Source organism: Symphalangus syndactylus, chromosome 12, assembly GCF_028878055.3.
Source record: "Symphalangus syndactylus isolate Jambi chromosome 12, NHGRI_mSymSyn1-v2.1_pri, whole genome shotgun sequence".
Classification (NCBI taxonomy): domain Eukaryota; kingdom Metazoa; phylum Chordata; class Mammalia; order Primates; family Hylobatidae; genus Symphalangus; species Symphalangus syndactylus.
Genome location: NC_072441.2, coordinates 125,745,664 through 125,758,749, shown reverse-complemented (window position 1 = coordinate 125,758,749; position 13,086 = coordinate 125,745,664). Strand labels below are relative to the sequence as shown.

The 13,086-nt window shown below is 52.7% G+C and overlaps 1 protein-coding gene across 3 annotated transcripts in view; it reads right to left on the bottom strand.

Moving 5' to 3' along the window:
- The window catches only part of KIAA1614 (KIAA1614 ortholog), a 39,228-nt gene that overhangs the window by 16,527 nt on the left and 9,615 nt on the right, over window positions 1-13,086 (bottom strand). For all 3 annotated transcript variants that reach the window (XR_010117451.1, XM_055254538.2, XM_063625146.1), the window contains exon 4: window positions 6,843-6,986. Coding sequence is in view for 2 of the 3 variants with exons in the window: in XM_055254538.2 (XP_055110513.2) it covers window positions 6,843-6,986 (144 nt within the window). In the remaining variant the exon portion in view is untranslated. The remainder of the gene's footprint in view (window positions 1-6,842; window positions 6,987-13,086) is intronic.

Genomic DNA, 13,086 nt, shown 5'->3' with positions numbered 1-13,086 from the left:
CGTGGGGAGGTATGGACACGCATCGGCCCTACCCTCTCCACCCTGGGCTATAGTCTCCCACCGTGCTCTGTGGCAACCGCAACCCACAAGGTTACTCCAGAGAGGATTTCTGGGGTGTCTCGGCAAACCAGAGTAGCTTGCAAGCCCATTCTGATCCTGAGACAGCGCTAAACAAAACCAAGGCCACCTTCCCTGCTTGTGGCTTTCCCTCTCTTGCATGGCTCAGCCTGAGTTAAGATGAAACACTATTGAATGGGAAGATGCTGAACTCCTCACGTGTGTGTTGCGGGGGTGGGGGTGGGTCAGCGTCTGTGTGTGTGTCTGTTAGGGAGAGGAAGTGAGCCTGACCACCATGTATTTTTGGTAGTGATTGTGGAAATACGTATTTGCTATAATGCTGTCACGGGAACAGGATATTTTAAGACAGTCTCCACTTAAAAGAGAGGCTGTGTGAGAATTGAAGTCAGAGATTCTTTTTCTTTTTCTTTTTTTTTTTTTTAGTGGCAGGATCTCTCTATGATGCCCAGGCTGGAGTGCAGTGACATGATCTCGGCTCACTACAGCCTCAATCTCTGGGGCTCAAGTGATCCTCCCACCTCAGCTTCCCAAGTAGCTGGGACCACAGGTGTGCTTCACCATATCTGGCTTATTTTGGTTATTTTTTGTACAGATGAGGTCTCACTATGTTGGCCAGGCTGGTCTCAAACTCCTGGGTGCAAGTGATCCTCCCGCCTCGGCCTCCCAAAGTTCTGGTATTACAGGTGTGCACCACTGTGCCCAGCCTAAAGTCAGGGTTTCTTTTTCTTTTCTTTTCTTTTTTTTTTTTTGAGACGGAGTTTCGCTCTTGTTGCCCAGGCTGGAGTGCAATGGTGTGATCTCAGCCTCCCAGGTTCAAGCGATTCTCCTGCCTCAGCCTCCTGAGTAGCTGGGATTATAGGCATGTGCCACCACGCCCAACTAATTTTGTATTTTTAGTAGAGACGGGGTTTCTCCATGTTGGTCAGGCTGGTCTTGAACTCCCGACCTCAGGTGATCCGCCCACCTCAACCTCCCAAAGTGCTGGGATTACAGGCATGAGCCACCGCGACCAGCTTTAAAGTCAGGGTTTCTAAGCAATTGCTCCTGAAGTTTCCACGTAGGGTTCCACATCACCTTGCTTATGCAAAATTCAGATAAGGCAACAGTGATGTTTCTCCTTGGCCTCTGAGTCTCGACTGTTTCAACCCCCACTCCAGGCACTGCCCCTCCCCAGCCCTCACACACATTCTAGTCCTGCTTTTGCTGGGGATGGCACTGCTGTGCTGGGGAGTTTGCCCATCTGTCATCCACTTTGGCTCTGGGAGACACTGTGGCAAACAGTCAAGTCCTGCTCAGTTCCGGAAGACACCTGTACACATCTCACACCAGGGCCACCTGGAGCCAGGTAACCCGAGTTTCAGGCCACTGTGCAAATAGACCCAGGCCCACAGGCCATTTTCTATCAGAAGGCACCCAAGTAAGGACCATAGTTCTCCCTTCCTTTTCCTGGCAGTGGCCTCCCCACCAATCCACTGCTAAGTGTTGGGATTCCATTTCTTGTTTCTTTCATTTTTCACTTCTTTATCACTCACACTGGACCCCTGTAGTGGCCTCTTATCCAGCCTCTCCACTGCCTCCTGTCTGTAGGTCCAACTGGAGCACAGCCTTTATCACACCAACCCAGAAGAGGGCACAGGGTCAAGTGCATACACTTTGGAGGGAAAATGCAGGCCCCCCACATTCCTTCCTGCTTCCTCTTACACTCCCGGGCCTTCAGGGCCTCCAGGTCTCCTTCCCTGACCTCATGCAACCCTCCTGCCTCATTTCCTGGATCTTTCTTCTTAGCCTACTGGCATTTGACTTCTATTTATTAGATGCTGAGTGCTCACTGCAATGCAAAAGGCAATGGACAATGGGGGCTCCACATCTGCTCCTACCCCTGCCTCCAGTCATTTCCCCCCATAAGCACTGCTCCAGAATGAAATTTTTTTTAAAAAAAGAACGCCGCTGGCTCATGCCTGTGATCCTAGCACTTTGAAGGCCAAGGTGGTCGGATTGCCTGAGCTCAGGAATTGAAGACCAGTCTGGACAACACGATGAAACCCTGTCTCTACTAAAAATAGAAAAAATTAGCCGGGAGTGGTGATGCGTGCCTATAGTCCCAGCTACTTGGGAGGCTGAGGCATGAGAATTGCTTGAACCCAGGAGGCAGAGGTTGCAGTGAGCCAAGATTGTGCTGCTACACTCCATACTGGGCAACAGAGCAAGACCCTGTCTCGAAAAAAACAAACAAAAACAAAACAAAAACACACACACACACACACACACAAACTCCTCTTAAGCAAGTAGATCTGCCTGCTTTGAGATTTCAGCAGATCTTGTGCTTAAAAAGGCTGCTCTGGGGAACACTGAAGAGGTGTCGGTCAGCCTGTTTTCTGGAACTTACGTTCAGCCAGGGCTACTCATTCATCAGGTACAACAGCCACTATGCCGAGGACACACAATATGGACAGGGGCCCAGGAAAATGTTGTAATTTCTTTTAAAATCAGAAGAAAATAAACTTTTGGGTCAAATAAAACATTTTAATGTAGAATGACATATTTATGTCTCAACCAGCATGGTCATGAAATATGTATTTTTTAATTTTTTTTTATGGAGCAAGAGGCCCATGAAGGCAAAAGTGCCTAGGGCCCCCGAAAGTCATATTGCAGCCCTCCTTTCAGAGAGGGATTTGTAGCCGAGAGATGTAGGCTACTGAATAGGACACCCCGCTGCTGAAGACGGTGCAGGATCTCACTACTCATTTCAATATGGTCATGGGGAGGCCCCTCTGATATTAATAACTGTGGTGGTGACGATTTTCTGTTGGGGATTGTAAAGTGCTGGGACTCTGAGCCCCAGAGAACCAACACGAGGATTCTGGGTCCTACCTGTACTTACTTGTATCTAGGTCAGCTGTGGGGTCCCTGTTCATGTGGAGCTCATGGTGAGCTCTTCAGAAGCATGCTTCCCTCCCCATAGCCCCCAAAAGGAAGACTCCATCCAGAGAAACAGCCTAGCCCACTGCACAGAAAGGACGCCCTCCCAGCCCAGCCGACCCAACGCAGGCAAAGGCCCACGGGGAGATTCTGCACACAGCTTCACACAATGACCCCTCCACAGGCCCCCAAAGCTAGTGCCCTGTCTGCTGGCAGGGTGTGGGCTGTAATTTCTAGGGAGGAAAAGAGCCTAGCTTTAAAGGCGGTGCGGTCCTAATCTAACAAGGGAGCCCAGGTCCCATGAGCCACATCAGTGGTCTTAACTTTCACACACAGGATGGTGAATTGCGCAATCCTGGAATTCACTGCAGAGGCAGACATTTTTGTTCTAAAAAGAGAAATTGAGGAGCGCTTAATCACATAAGGTGCTTTCAACCCAATTATTCAAACCCAGAAACCCCCACTAGCAGTGTCAGCAACAGTGCATAAAGGCAGGATGAGGATTTTGGAGACAAGTGCAGGACGAATGAGGCAGCTAAGCATTGAGCAAATCCCACGCCTGCCAAGTTCTCAAGGTGACGCTCCACAGAGGCTCCAGTAGTCACTCCTCTAGGGGAGGATCCCGCCGCAGTCCTGGAGACATATGGCTTCACAGGGACCCCTTTCCAGAGTCCCACTTTCCATAGCATTGCTCCCCTAACCACATGATCAATGTGACGTACGCAAGCTCTGCAGTCTCAACACAGCCACTCTCTCTGACCCGGGACAGTACCACTTACAGTGTCACCCTCCCAGCCCTGCCTCTTGCTGACATGTCCTGTCCTCCTGCCATCGGAAACACCAATCTAGGCATGTCTAACCCCAAAACAACAAAATCTTGTGCTTCCAGGAGGTGCTCCATTTCTGTATTAATTTGTTTCCAGAAAAATGCAGCTGCTGCTACCTCTTCACCTTCTGGAGTCCCTGTCTGTTCAGGCTTGCCCTAGCTGCCTCTAGCCAGACCTAGGATAAAGAATGCCCTCTGAGACTGCTCTGCCTGCCCCTCCTCTTCCATCACCTTTCACCAAGCCGCTCTTTAAAAGTGATGCATCTGGGCTGGGGATGGGGCCTCCTGCATCTAACTGAGGCCTGGGGCCTGTGTGCCATTGCCATGTTAACTCAGCATGGCCCTCCAGGGTGATTTGATGGAGCATAACCTTTAGAAGCATCTGCAGCAAGCCATCTGGCGTTGATTTTTCAGCTATACCCTCTGAGGATTCGCCAGCGCTGCCAAGTCATAGTAATTCTTTTCTGGACACAGCAGCTGCTAAAGTGGGTCACCTTGCAATTCTATAGCATTTCTATGGCCTGGAGACAGCCCGCAAAAGGGAGCCTACTTTAAAGTTAGCGACTGGGGTTGTTGTGAGCTGCTAGAGTGATCTGAGGAAGAAGTGTGCAAGAGGACCTTTACGCAATGCAATCTGTTTTGCAGATAGTCTTGACTATTTTGAGGCTATCCGACCTAACCTAAATGCCTCTGCAAAGTAGAATAGGAGAGTTGCTTGGAAGTCTAAGATTTCTCACCATATATTTATATATGTGAAGAAGAATAGTTAGGATGCCCTGAAGAAGTCATGCCCATTCCTTTTTTTTTTTTGAGATGGAGTCTTGCTCTGTAGCCCGGGCTAGAGTGCAGTGGTGTGATCTCGGCTCACTGCAACCTCCGCCTCCTGGGTTCAAGTGATTCTCCTCCCTCAGCCTCCCAAGTAGCTGGGACTACAGGCGCCTGCCACCACACCCAGCTAATTTTTTGTATCTTTAGTAGAGACGGGGTTTCACCATGTTAGCCAGGATGATCTCGATCTCCTGACCTCATTATCCGCCCGCCTCAGCCTCCCAAAGTGGTGGGATTACAGGCGTTAGCCACTGTGTCCGGCCAACCATGCCCATTCCTATCCAGTGCCCTCCATCTAGAGAGAGAGGCAAGGCCCAAAATGTGGAAATACAAGGGTAGTCTGTTTGGCACCCCTTGCCAGGATTTAGGGTCTTCTGACCCCCTCTCCTAAGGGTCACAATGACCTCTGCTCATGAAGGAGTCATCTCAGTGGTTCCATGAAGGTCCTTAGCCTTTGATGAGCAGTTCAGCACCCTCCATCAAAGAGCATGTGGTCCAGTTCCACCAAGATCCCTGCTCCCTAAGAACCCCTGCTCCCTCCAGTGCCACATGGTGATTCAAACAGGCTGATGCAGCATGTCCACCATGCCAGTGAAGCCACAGGCTTTGCTAGCTGCAGAAGTGGTCCTGCTTGGGCCTGGTGAGACCTGGCATACCTGGCAGCCTCATCTCAGGCCCAGGTGCATGACCGGAAGACAGCTCTGTGTGGTGGTGAAGTCCACGTGTAAGTGACTCTTCAAGGTGCACCATAGGCGGAACAGGCAGGAAGATGGGGATGCAGTGTGTTGCTCAGGGGGCAGTCATGTGTGTGATGTGCTGGTCTGAATGTCCTTGACCTTGTTTTTTTCCTACCTTACCATGGCTGTAGCATTATGAAATCAGGGATGACACCCAAATCTTCAGTTCTGATCTCTCCTCCTCTAAAGATCCTGTATCCAACTGCCTGGTGGGCATTTCCAGTGGATGTTCTGGGAGCACCTACCCCTCCAATGCCTGACCCTGCACTGAGGCCTCGCCCCTTGGCTGAGGTCCCACCAAACACACAGACACCGAGGCAGAACCCTGGGCTCATTCCAGATGCCTCCCTTCTCACACCTCCCACACCCCTGCAACTAAATGAGGAGTCGTTAGAGCTCACAGTCCTGCAGCACTCACTGCGTGGCGGGCGCTATTCTAAACTTTACACGTATTAGCTCACATAGCCCCACAGCAACCCTGTAAGACAGGCACCACTACAGTTCCCATTTTGTGGGTGAGGTAACTGAGGCACACAGACTTCCGCAGAGGCACCCAGCTAAGTGCCAGAACCAAAAGTCAAGCCCGCGTGGTCTGGCTGTAGGTGTTGCGCTCCTCTGTCGCCTCACTAAGCCTGCTTGCTTCTGGTTCTTGGGGTCCGTGTGAGGTCTCCAGACTCTTCCCTCTGTACCACTCAGCAGGGCCATGGCAGCATCCTCCTCAGCACACCAGTCTCCCAGATTCAACACATCTCAGCAGCTAGAAAGGCATCACTGAAGTGTGATCATGCTGCCCCCCCTGCCCAGAGTCCTGCAGTGGCTCCCAGATATTGCAGCAGACATCCAGTTGTCCAACTGTTCTGCAGGCCTGGAGGCCTCCATGGCCTGGCCCAACTGAGCCCTCCAGCCTTCACGCCACAGCCTGCACATCCTTACCCTCTAGCCTGGCTGGACTCCTGAGCACAGCACTTCTGCTCAGTTTCCATGCCCAGGATGCTTACCCTTGCCTCTCAGATCTACCCAGTGCATAGCTATACTTCCGTCAAGCCTCAGCTGAGAAGTCACTTTCTCTCAAGAGCCTCACCTGTCCTTTCCAGGTGGAGTTAACAGTTTCCAGTTCAGCACACACACTTTTCCTCTCTTACACCACAGTCCACATAATTGCATATCTGTTCGCCTCTCTCCCTGGAGACTGTGACCTCCATCCCCCCAGGGATCCAGATCATGTTTCACTCATCTTTGTATCTCAGTGCCTGACTGTAGGCCCTCAGGAAAAGTGTGTTGACTGACTAAATGATCAAAGCAAGAGCCTTATATGGAAAACAACACACATACACACACACACACACACACACACAGGAGTGAGCAGCAGCATTTGGCTAGATCCCACTTCTTCCCACTGCTGACTCTTCCTTGCTATGGCCCTCCCAGGCTAGCCTGGCCCAGGTCCCACTCACCGGCTGCCCTGGGTAATGGTGGGCACGATGTCATGGCTGGCACGGAGGGGCCGGGTCCTGGCCTTCATGCGGGCACGCTGCAGCAGATGCGTGGCTTCCTCATGCCTGGGGCTCAGCACAGGCTCCGGCTTGGGACCAATGGTCCTGCAGGGTGGTGGGGGTGCACACAGGCCAGGGTGGTGGGGGAGGGATTAGAAGAAAATAACGCGGATTAGGAGGGCTTTAGCAGTGTCAAGCACTGGCTCTGCCAGAAAAAGCCCTGCATGGGCAGCCTTCCTCCTCTTGCACCCATGCACAGGGAACCCAGCCTGGGGGCCTGGGGCCTGCGGCCTGGGGCTGGGAAATGGCCCTGTATGGCTCTGGATGGGGGCTGGGGAGCTGGCCCGGCTTTGGACATCTGCTCAGGCACTGGAGGCAGAGACCTCAAGAGGATCTAGAAAGGGTAGGAGAGTCTCCAGATTATTCTATTGTTCCTTCCCCAGGCAGACAGCAGGAGCTATCTGGGAGGAGGAGGGAGAAAGGGCCTGGGGTTGTTGAGCTGGGCCTGTGCCCAGACAGATGGTCTCTCCACGCATCACCTCTCTCTCCTTCTGTCTCTCGGCACCCACACACAGCACCACACTAGTGCCCACTGCAGATGCAAAGAATCAGGGCTCTGTCCAGCATAGATTGGGCCCTTTGGGGGAATGGCATTTTTATAAATCCTGGTGTTTTCTTGCCTTAGTCCCAATCCAAAACCATCAGGCACCAGCTCAGGGCTCACAGGCTCAGGGCTGAGAGAAATTAAGCTGGACCCAAACCAAGCCAGCAAATGGCTCGATTTTCATAATAATAAGGGTCCTCCACAAGCCCCCACCCCCTACCAGATGTGCTGCCTCCCTGGCCAGTCCAGAGTGGCAGAAAATGACAGCAGTCCGTTTTCAAAGCTGTCTCTCAGCCAGTGACATACAGCCCGCGCTGGGTTACAGCTATAACAGCAACCCACAATCTCCCACTGACAAGACGTTGTTCTCCACGGAGCTTGCTCTCCCCAGCCAGGCTGGCCGAGGGCAGATGTTCTCTCCACTTGACAGATGAGGGTGTCCAGAGCAGAGAAGAACGCTGGCACATTGTTCAAGGTCGAACGTCAATTGCAAGCCGAGCAGAGCACACGACAGCCAGCCCACTGCCTCCAGCATCGTTGCGCACCTTCTGTCCTCTCCCACCTTGGGTCTCAGGGCAGACAGAGGATGTTTGTGGCTGGGGCAGACACGCTCTTTGGGGTAACTTCATCATTCCCCACTGGCTGCCCCTGTCCTCGCCATCACATATGCTGGGCTGTCCTCAACAGTGAGGGTCCACAGGGCTCCAGCAGGTCCTGATCTCAGACCTGCAGCCCCTCACCCCACCCCTTTTCCATGTGGAAAAGGAGACCTGGTCCTGACTGGGGGAAGGGACCAGGCAGTTTCCTGGGTGACAGAGATGTGAGTGGAAATGGCACAGCTCTGAGGCCTCCAAGGAAGGCTTCCTTGGACATCCTTGGACAAATTCTGGGCAGACTATGATTTCTTTTCTTGTTTCCTTTTCTTTTTCTTCCCACTATTTGCATCAAACCCTGCTTTGGGGCTGCTGGGGAGCAGGAGGAGACTGCTAGAAGAAAGGCACCATCTGTGCCTGTGAACGCTGGCAGGGCCCAGGCATGGCTTTGGAACAAGGAGGGCTTTACTGGAGTGATGTGAAAGCGAATCTCCAGGCCCGCTGCCCCGTGAAGCCTCCTTTGGCAGGAGAGGCCTCCCTCTGCACAGCTTCCCGAGCAGACAGCTCCTCCAAGGCGGCCGAGCGCAGCTGTGCTCCCTGGGGCTCCTGCTCCGACAGCAGAGATAATGAGGTTACCAGCCCGGAGAGGCGCCCCTGCAGCCGTGGGCCTCTGGCTGCCAGCCCGCACACTCGGAGCCTTCCGGTGACAGCTGTGGTTCCACGGCTGTCAGAGGGCATTTGTCACACGACCTGGTGGGCAGGCAGGAGGGCCCCCAGGCAGCTGGCCAGATGCTGCCAGGATCAGCCTTGCCCCCAGGTTTTAAAGCCATTTTCCAGCTTTGCTATTTCCTTTCCGCTCCCTCCTCTTGGAGCTGTTACTTTTTTTTTTTTTTTTTTTCTCATCAGCTGTCTTGCTTCAGTTCCTGGCAGACAAAGCTGGTTCTCCACTGATTAGAAAAGCAGGGCTTTTTAGGCGCCTCGAGGCATCCATGCAGTACCACACTGAGCACGGAGGAGTGGCAGTCACCTTCACAGACTGCAGCCAAGGTCAACGTGCATCCTGGTGAAGCGAGGGCCTGACCAGCCCTGTGGAGGGAAGGTGGTCTTTCTCTGAAGCAGGGAGCAAGCAGGCAAAATGAGGTGGGTGCTGAGTCTGTCCCATCTCACTGCCCACCTCCCAGCTCCCAGAGTTACTCTGGAAAATTCCTAGAAGGGTTGGGGTGGTCAGTGCCATGGGCAGGCAAAGGCAATTCCCGCCTAAGAAGAGACGGCTTTTTGCCACTGTCTTGAAAGCCTGCACTTCTGGAGCTCATTAGCTCAGAGGGTAGAGCATAGGAATAAAGTGGCTGAGTGCTTTTCCTCCCTGGGCCTCAGTTTCCCCATCTGCAAGCAGTGGGGGCTGGAGAGGGGAGAGGACTCACAGTGCTACCCTGTGAGCCCAGATCTTTGGCCACATTGTCTGATATGCCATAAGGTGGGGTGTGGGATTTCAAGGTCCCCCCTTGGGGGAGTTCCCACCACAGATGTTTGGCCCTGACAGTGGCAGAGCCTATAAAGAGCTCATTGTTGGGGAAAACTAGAGTTCCACTAGAGTATGCTGGCCCTTCCCCCACCCCTCCAGCCACCTGTGTCCTCGACTGGTTCACAAGGACAAAGGGCAGCGTGTGGTCCCCTCCTGCTCTGGGCACTCCTGTCTCGGCCAGTTTCCTGGTGGAGGGACAGGCTTAGCTATGGCTTTGCTTTCCCTCCAGCCAGCTGGGGCAGGAGAACCACCATTGCTCTCCTAGCCAAGGAGGTCAAGGGGACAGAGTGGCCTTCTTCTGCAGCCATCATAATCCTGGATTAAAATAATAAGCTCAGCAAGTCTGTTTAACCCTTTCAACTCAGGTACATGGATGGGGAAATAATTGGGAATGTAGAGGGATCTGCCGCTTCCCAGATTCCAGGATGCACCCAGTAGAGGGAGAATATGGAGTGTACAGAACATAGAGAAACTTTTCTGCTTAGCATTTGTTCCATGTTTGCGTATTTGAAAGCTTTCTGATGACCACGGATAGAGCTCTCCTACTGTGATTCTGTGTGCAATTTTCTGAATGACGGGAAGTGGAAAAGGTGCACCTGGAACTGATTCTGGGTCATGTGCTCCATGAGGGCAGGGACCTAGTCTCATACTGTCGTGCTTGCTTGCACAGGCCCCTTCTTCCCAGGTCTGCAGGACATGGACAGGACACAGCCTAGAGTGGCAGGGAAGTGTGTGGCTTGGGGGCAGTCTGCCTGGGGTTTTACTCCCTGGACAGCCACTTCCTAGCTGTGTCACCCTGGCAGGTTACTTAGGAGTTGAGCCTCAGTTTCCCTATCTGCTAAATAAGGGCTCAGTTTTTAAGATAAGTGAGAGTGACTCCTTTAAAAGAGATTAGCACAGAGCTGGGCACTTGGTAAGAGTCCATAAATGTTAGCATTTATTATTATTATTATTATTTTATCATTAGCACCATTGTTTTGTTAAGCTACTCTCACCCCCTTACTAAGCAAAGGGTGGAATCCCCGAACATATACTAAAGTCACCTGTGAAGAGATCACCTTGTAGTCAGCAAGGGGAAGGCACATTTGAAATGACAAACACCATCTTGTAGCCGGAGGGGACCTGGTGGCTTTGCTCTGGACTTTGAAAAGCCCTTGACAGGGCTCTATGGAAAAGGTGGCTTCCATAGGACAGAAAACAGGAGGTGGCCGACTGGTCGTGACGGAAAGCTGGCTCCCAGACAGTCAATAGGCCCTCCTGCCAATGGAGAAGGAGGAGTGGGAGTCCTTAGGAAGGGCAGCTGGGAGAAGAACCCACCTCCTTCAACACCTTCGAAAGGATCTGCAGTGTGGAGGCCTGCAGTGCACGCCTAAGACGCTGACTTCTGAGGAGAGCAGAGTCACCCTGCCCCTGCCTTCCTGAAGATGAACAGATTCCCTGCTGAGCCCCAGAAGCAGGCTTTGGGCTGCCCCTTTGGTGAGAACCTCTTGGCCTCAGGTGTGGGACCTGGGTGGCCACAGAGGAGGAGGGTGTCTGTGATGCCCTCAGATGGGGGACCAGTGGCCTGTTCAACTCTGGCAGGCAGAGAAGAGGGCTTCCTTTCCTAGAATTTCAGACTAGCTCCCACCAGATGAATTGCCTTGGGTAAATGGACTTTCTCAAGCTCCTTGATTGGTAAAGATGGGGACCATCATGAGATTTTCATGTGTGATGTGTATGTGGGCGTGGCAATCACGCAGCACGGGACAGGGTATCTGGAGGCTCCAGGTGGCACTGGGTTTGTGGTAGGGCTTCCTTCTCCACCCAGGGTCAGACACTGGGAGCGTGTTAAGTATCCAAAAACACTGTTGAGTGGTTACATTTAATTTTTTCTTTTGCTTTAGTCTCGGTGGGGCTGGGAGTGGTAACGGGGCTTTCCTTTGTGCGTGTGTATCAGTGGGGCAGGATGGGAGCTAGGGGGTTGGTAAGGACAGGCAGGGGCTCAGCCGTTTTTCTGTTCTTGGTTACACCCGTGCCCTGGGGTGTTCTCAGGCACCTCTACAGCCCTGGGCATGCTGGGGTGGTGCCGGAGTGTCTCTTCTCCCGCACTCAGCCAGGACTCCCCATGCCTCCTTGCTGAGCCCTTACTCACACTCTTTACTACGTGCCTCTGCCAAACATTTCTGAGTGACTTTTCCCTGTACATTTGCAGGCACTGGGGCCCGGAGACAAGAACAGCACAGTTCTTGCCCCAAGGAGCTCAGGGAGGAGATACACCAGTGCCAGCTATGGCTGCAGCCGGTGCAGGGCACAGTAAGAGCAAAAGTGGCCAGTTCCATGTGAAATTGCACTGGATCACACCCAGTGGCCGGCTCGCAGGGGAGCTCTGTGCTTCTGTGATCTAATAAACACGAATTTGGTCCCCGCTCCTGGTGCCTGGCACACAGCTCCTAAACCCTTGGAATCTCAGGAATGCGCAGAGTGTCTTTTGTATGGTAATGAGACGGCTGGTGGCTGAGGGTCCCTAGATAGCTTCAGGATGTGGGCTGGTCACCAGAAACACCAATCATTTTGAGGGTTGGAACATTAAGCCCCACCTCCTAACCTCTGTCAGGGGAGAGGGGCTGAAGTTTGAGCTGACTCACAGTGGCCAATGATGTAATCAATCATGCCTATGTAATGAGGCCTCCACAAACACCCAAAGGACTGGCAGGACAGCTTCGGAACAGCTGGGCTTGTGAAGGTTTCTGGGGGGCGGTGCCCCATCTCCCATACCTTGCCCCATGCCTCTCCTCACATGGCTGTTCATGTCTTTTATAACATTCTTCATAAGAAATGGGTAAATGCAAGTAAAGTGTTTCCTTGCATTCTGTGAGCCGACCTATAAAATTAAACCCAAGGAAGGAACAGTGGGAACCCCCATTTATAGCTGGTTGGTCCGAAGTGCAGGTCACAACCTGGGACTTGCGATTGGCATCTGAAGTGGGAGCGGTCCTGTGGAACTGAGCCCTCAACCTGTGGGGCCTGATCCTATCTGCAGGTAGACAGCGTCAGAAATGAGTGGAGTCACAGGGCAGCCAGCTGGGGTCTGCCGGAGAATTGCTTGGCGTGTGGGAAACATCTGCACACGCTCTGGTGGCTCGAGGTGAAGTGCTCTGTGCTGTGTTGAGTGTGTGAAAGCAGGAAAAACATTTTGGTTTTTTCCTATCTCAGTTTCCAAAAATGCTAATTAACATATTAAGCTTTAAAAGCCTGAGATTCTTCTCACAGCTGAGGGCCTGACCACTTGAAGCACAGGCCAAGCCCCTGAAATTCTTTAGGGCTGCCTGTCTTTAACTTAGAGTCTAGAAACTGCTTGAGGGGAGGGAGTTTTTACTCCCCAGGAATCCCAGCAGGGGCCTGAAGATTGGGACCAGCCCTCCCCTTCCCCCCTGCCCCCGCCTGTGTGAAGTGTTTTGGTCTGCGATCACTCACAGGGGTTTCCTGAAGGGTGTGTACACCAGGGAC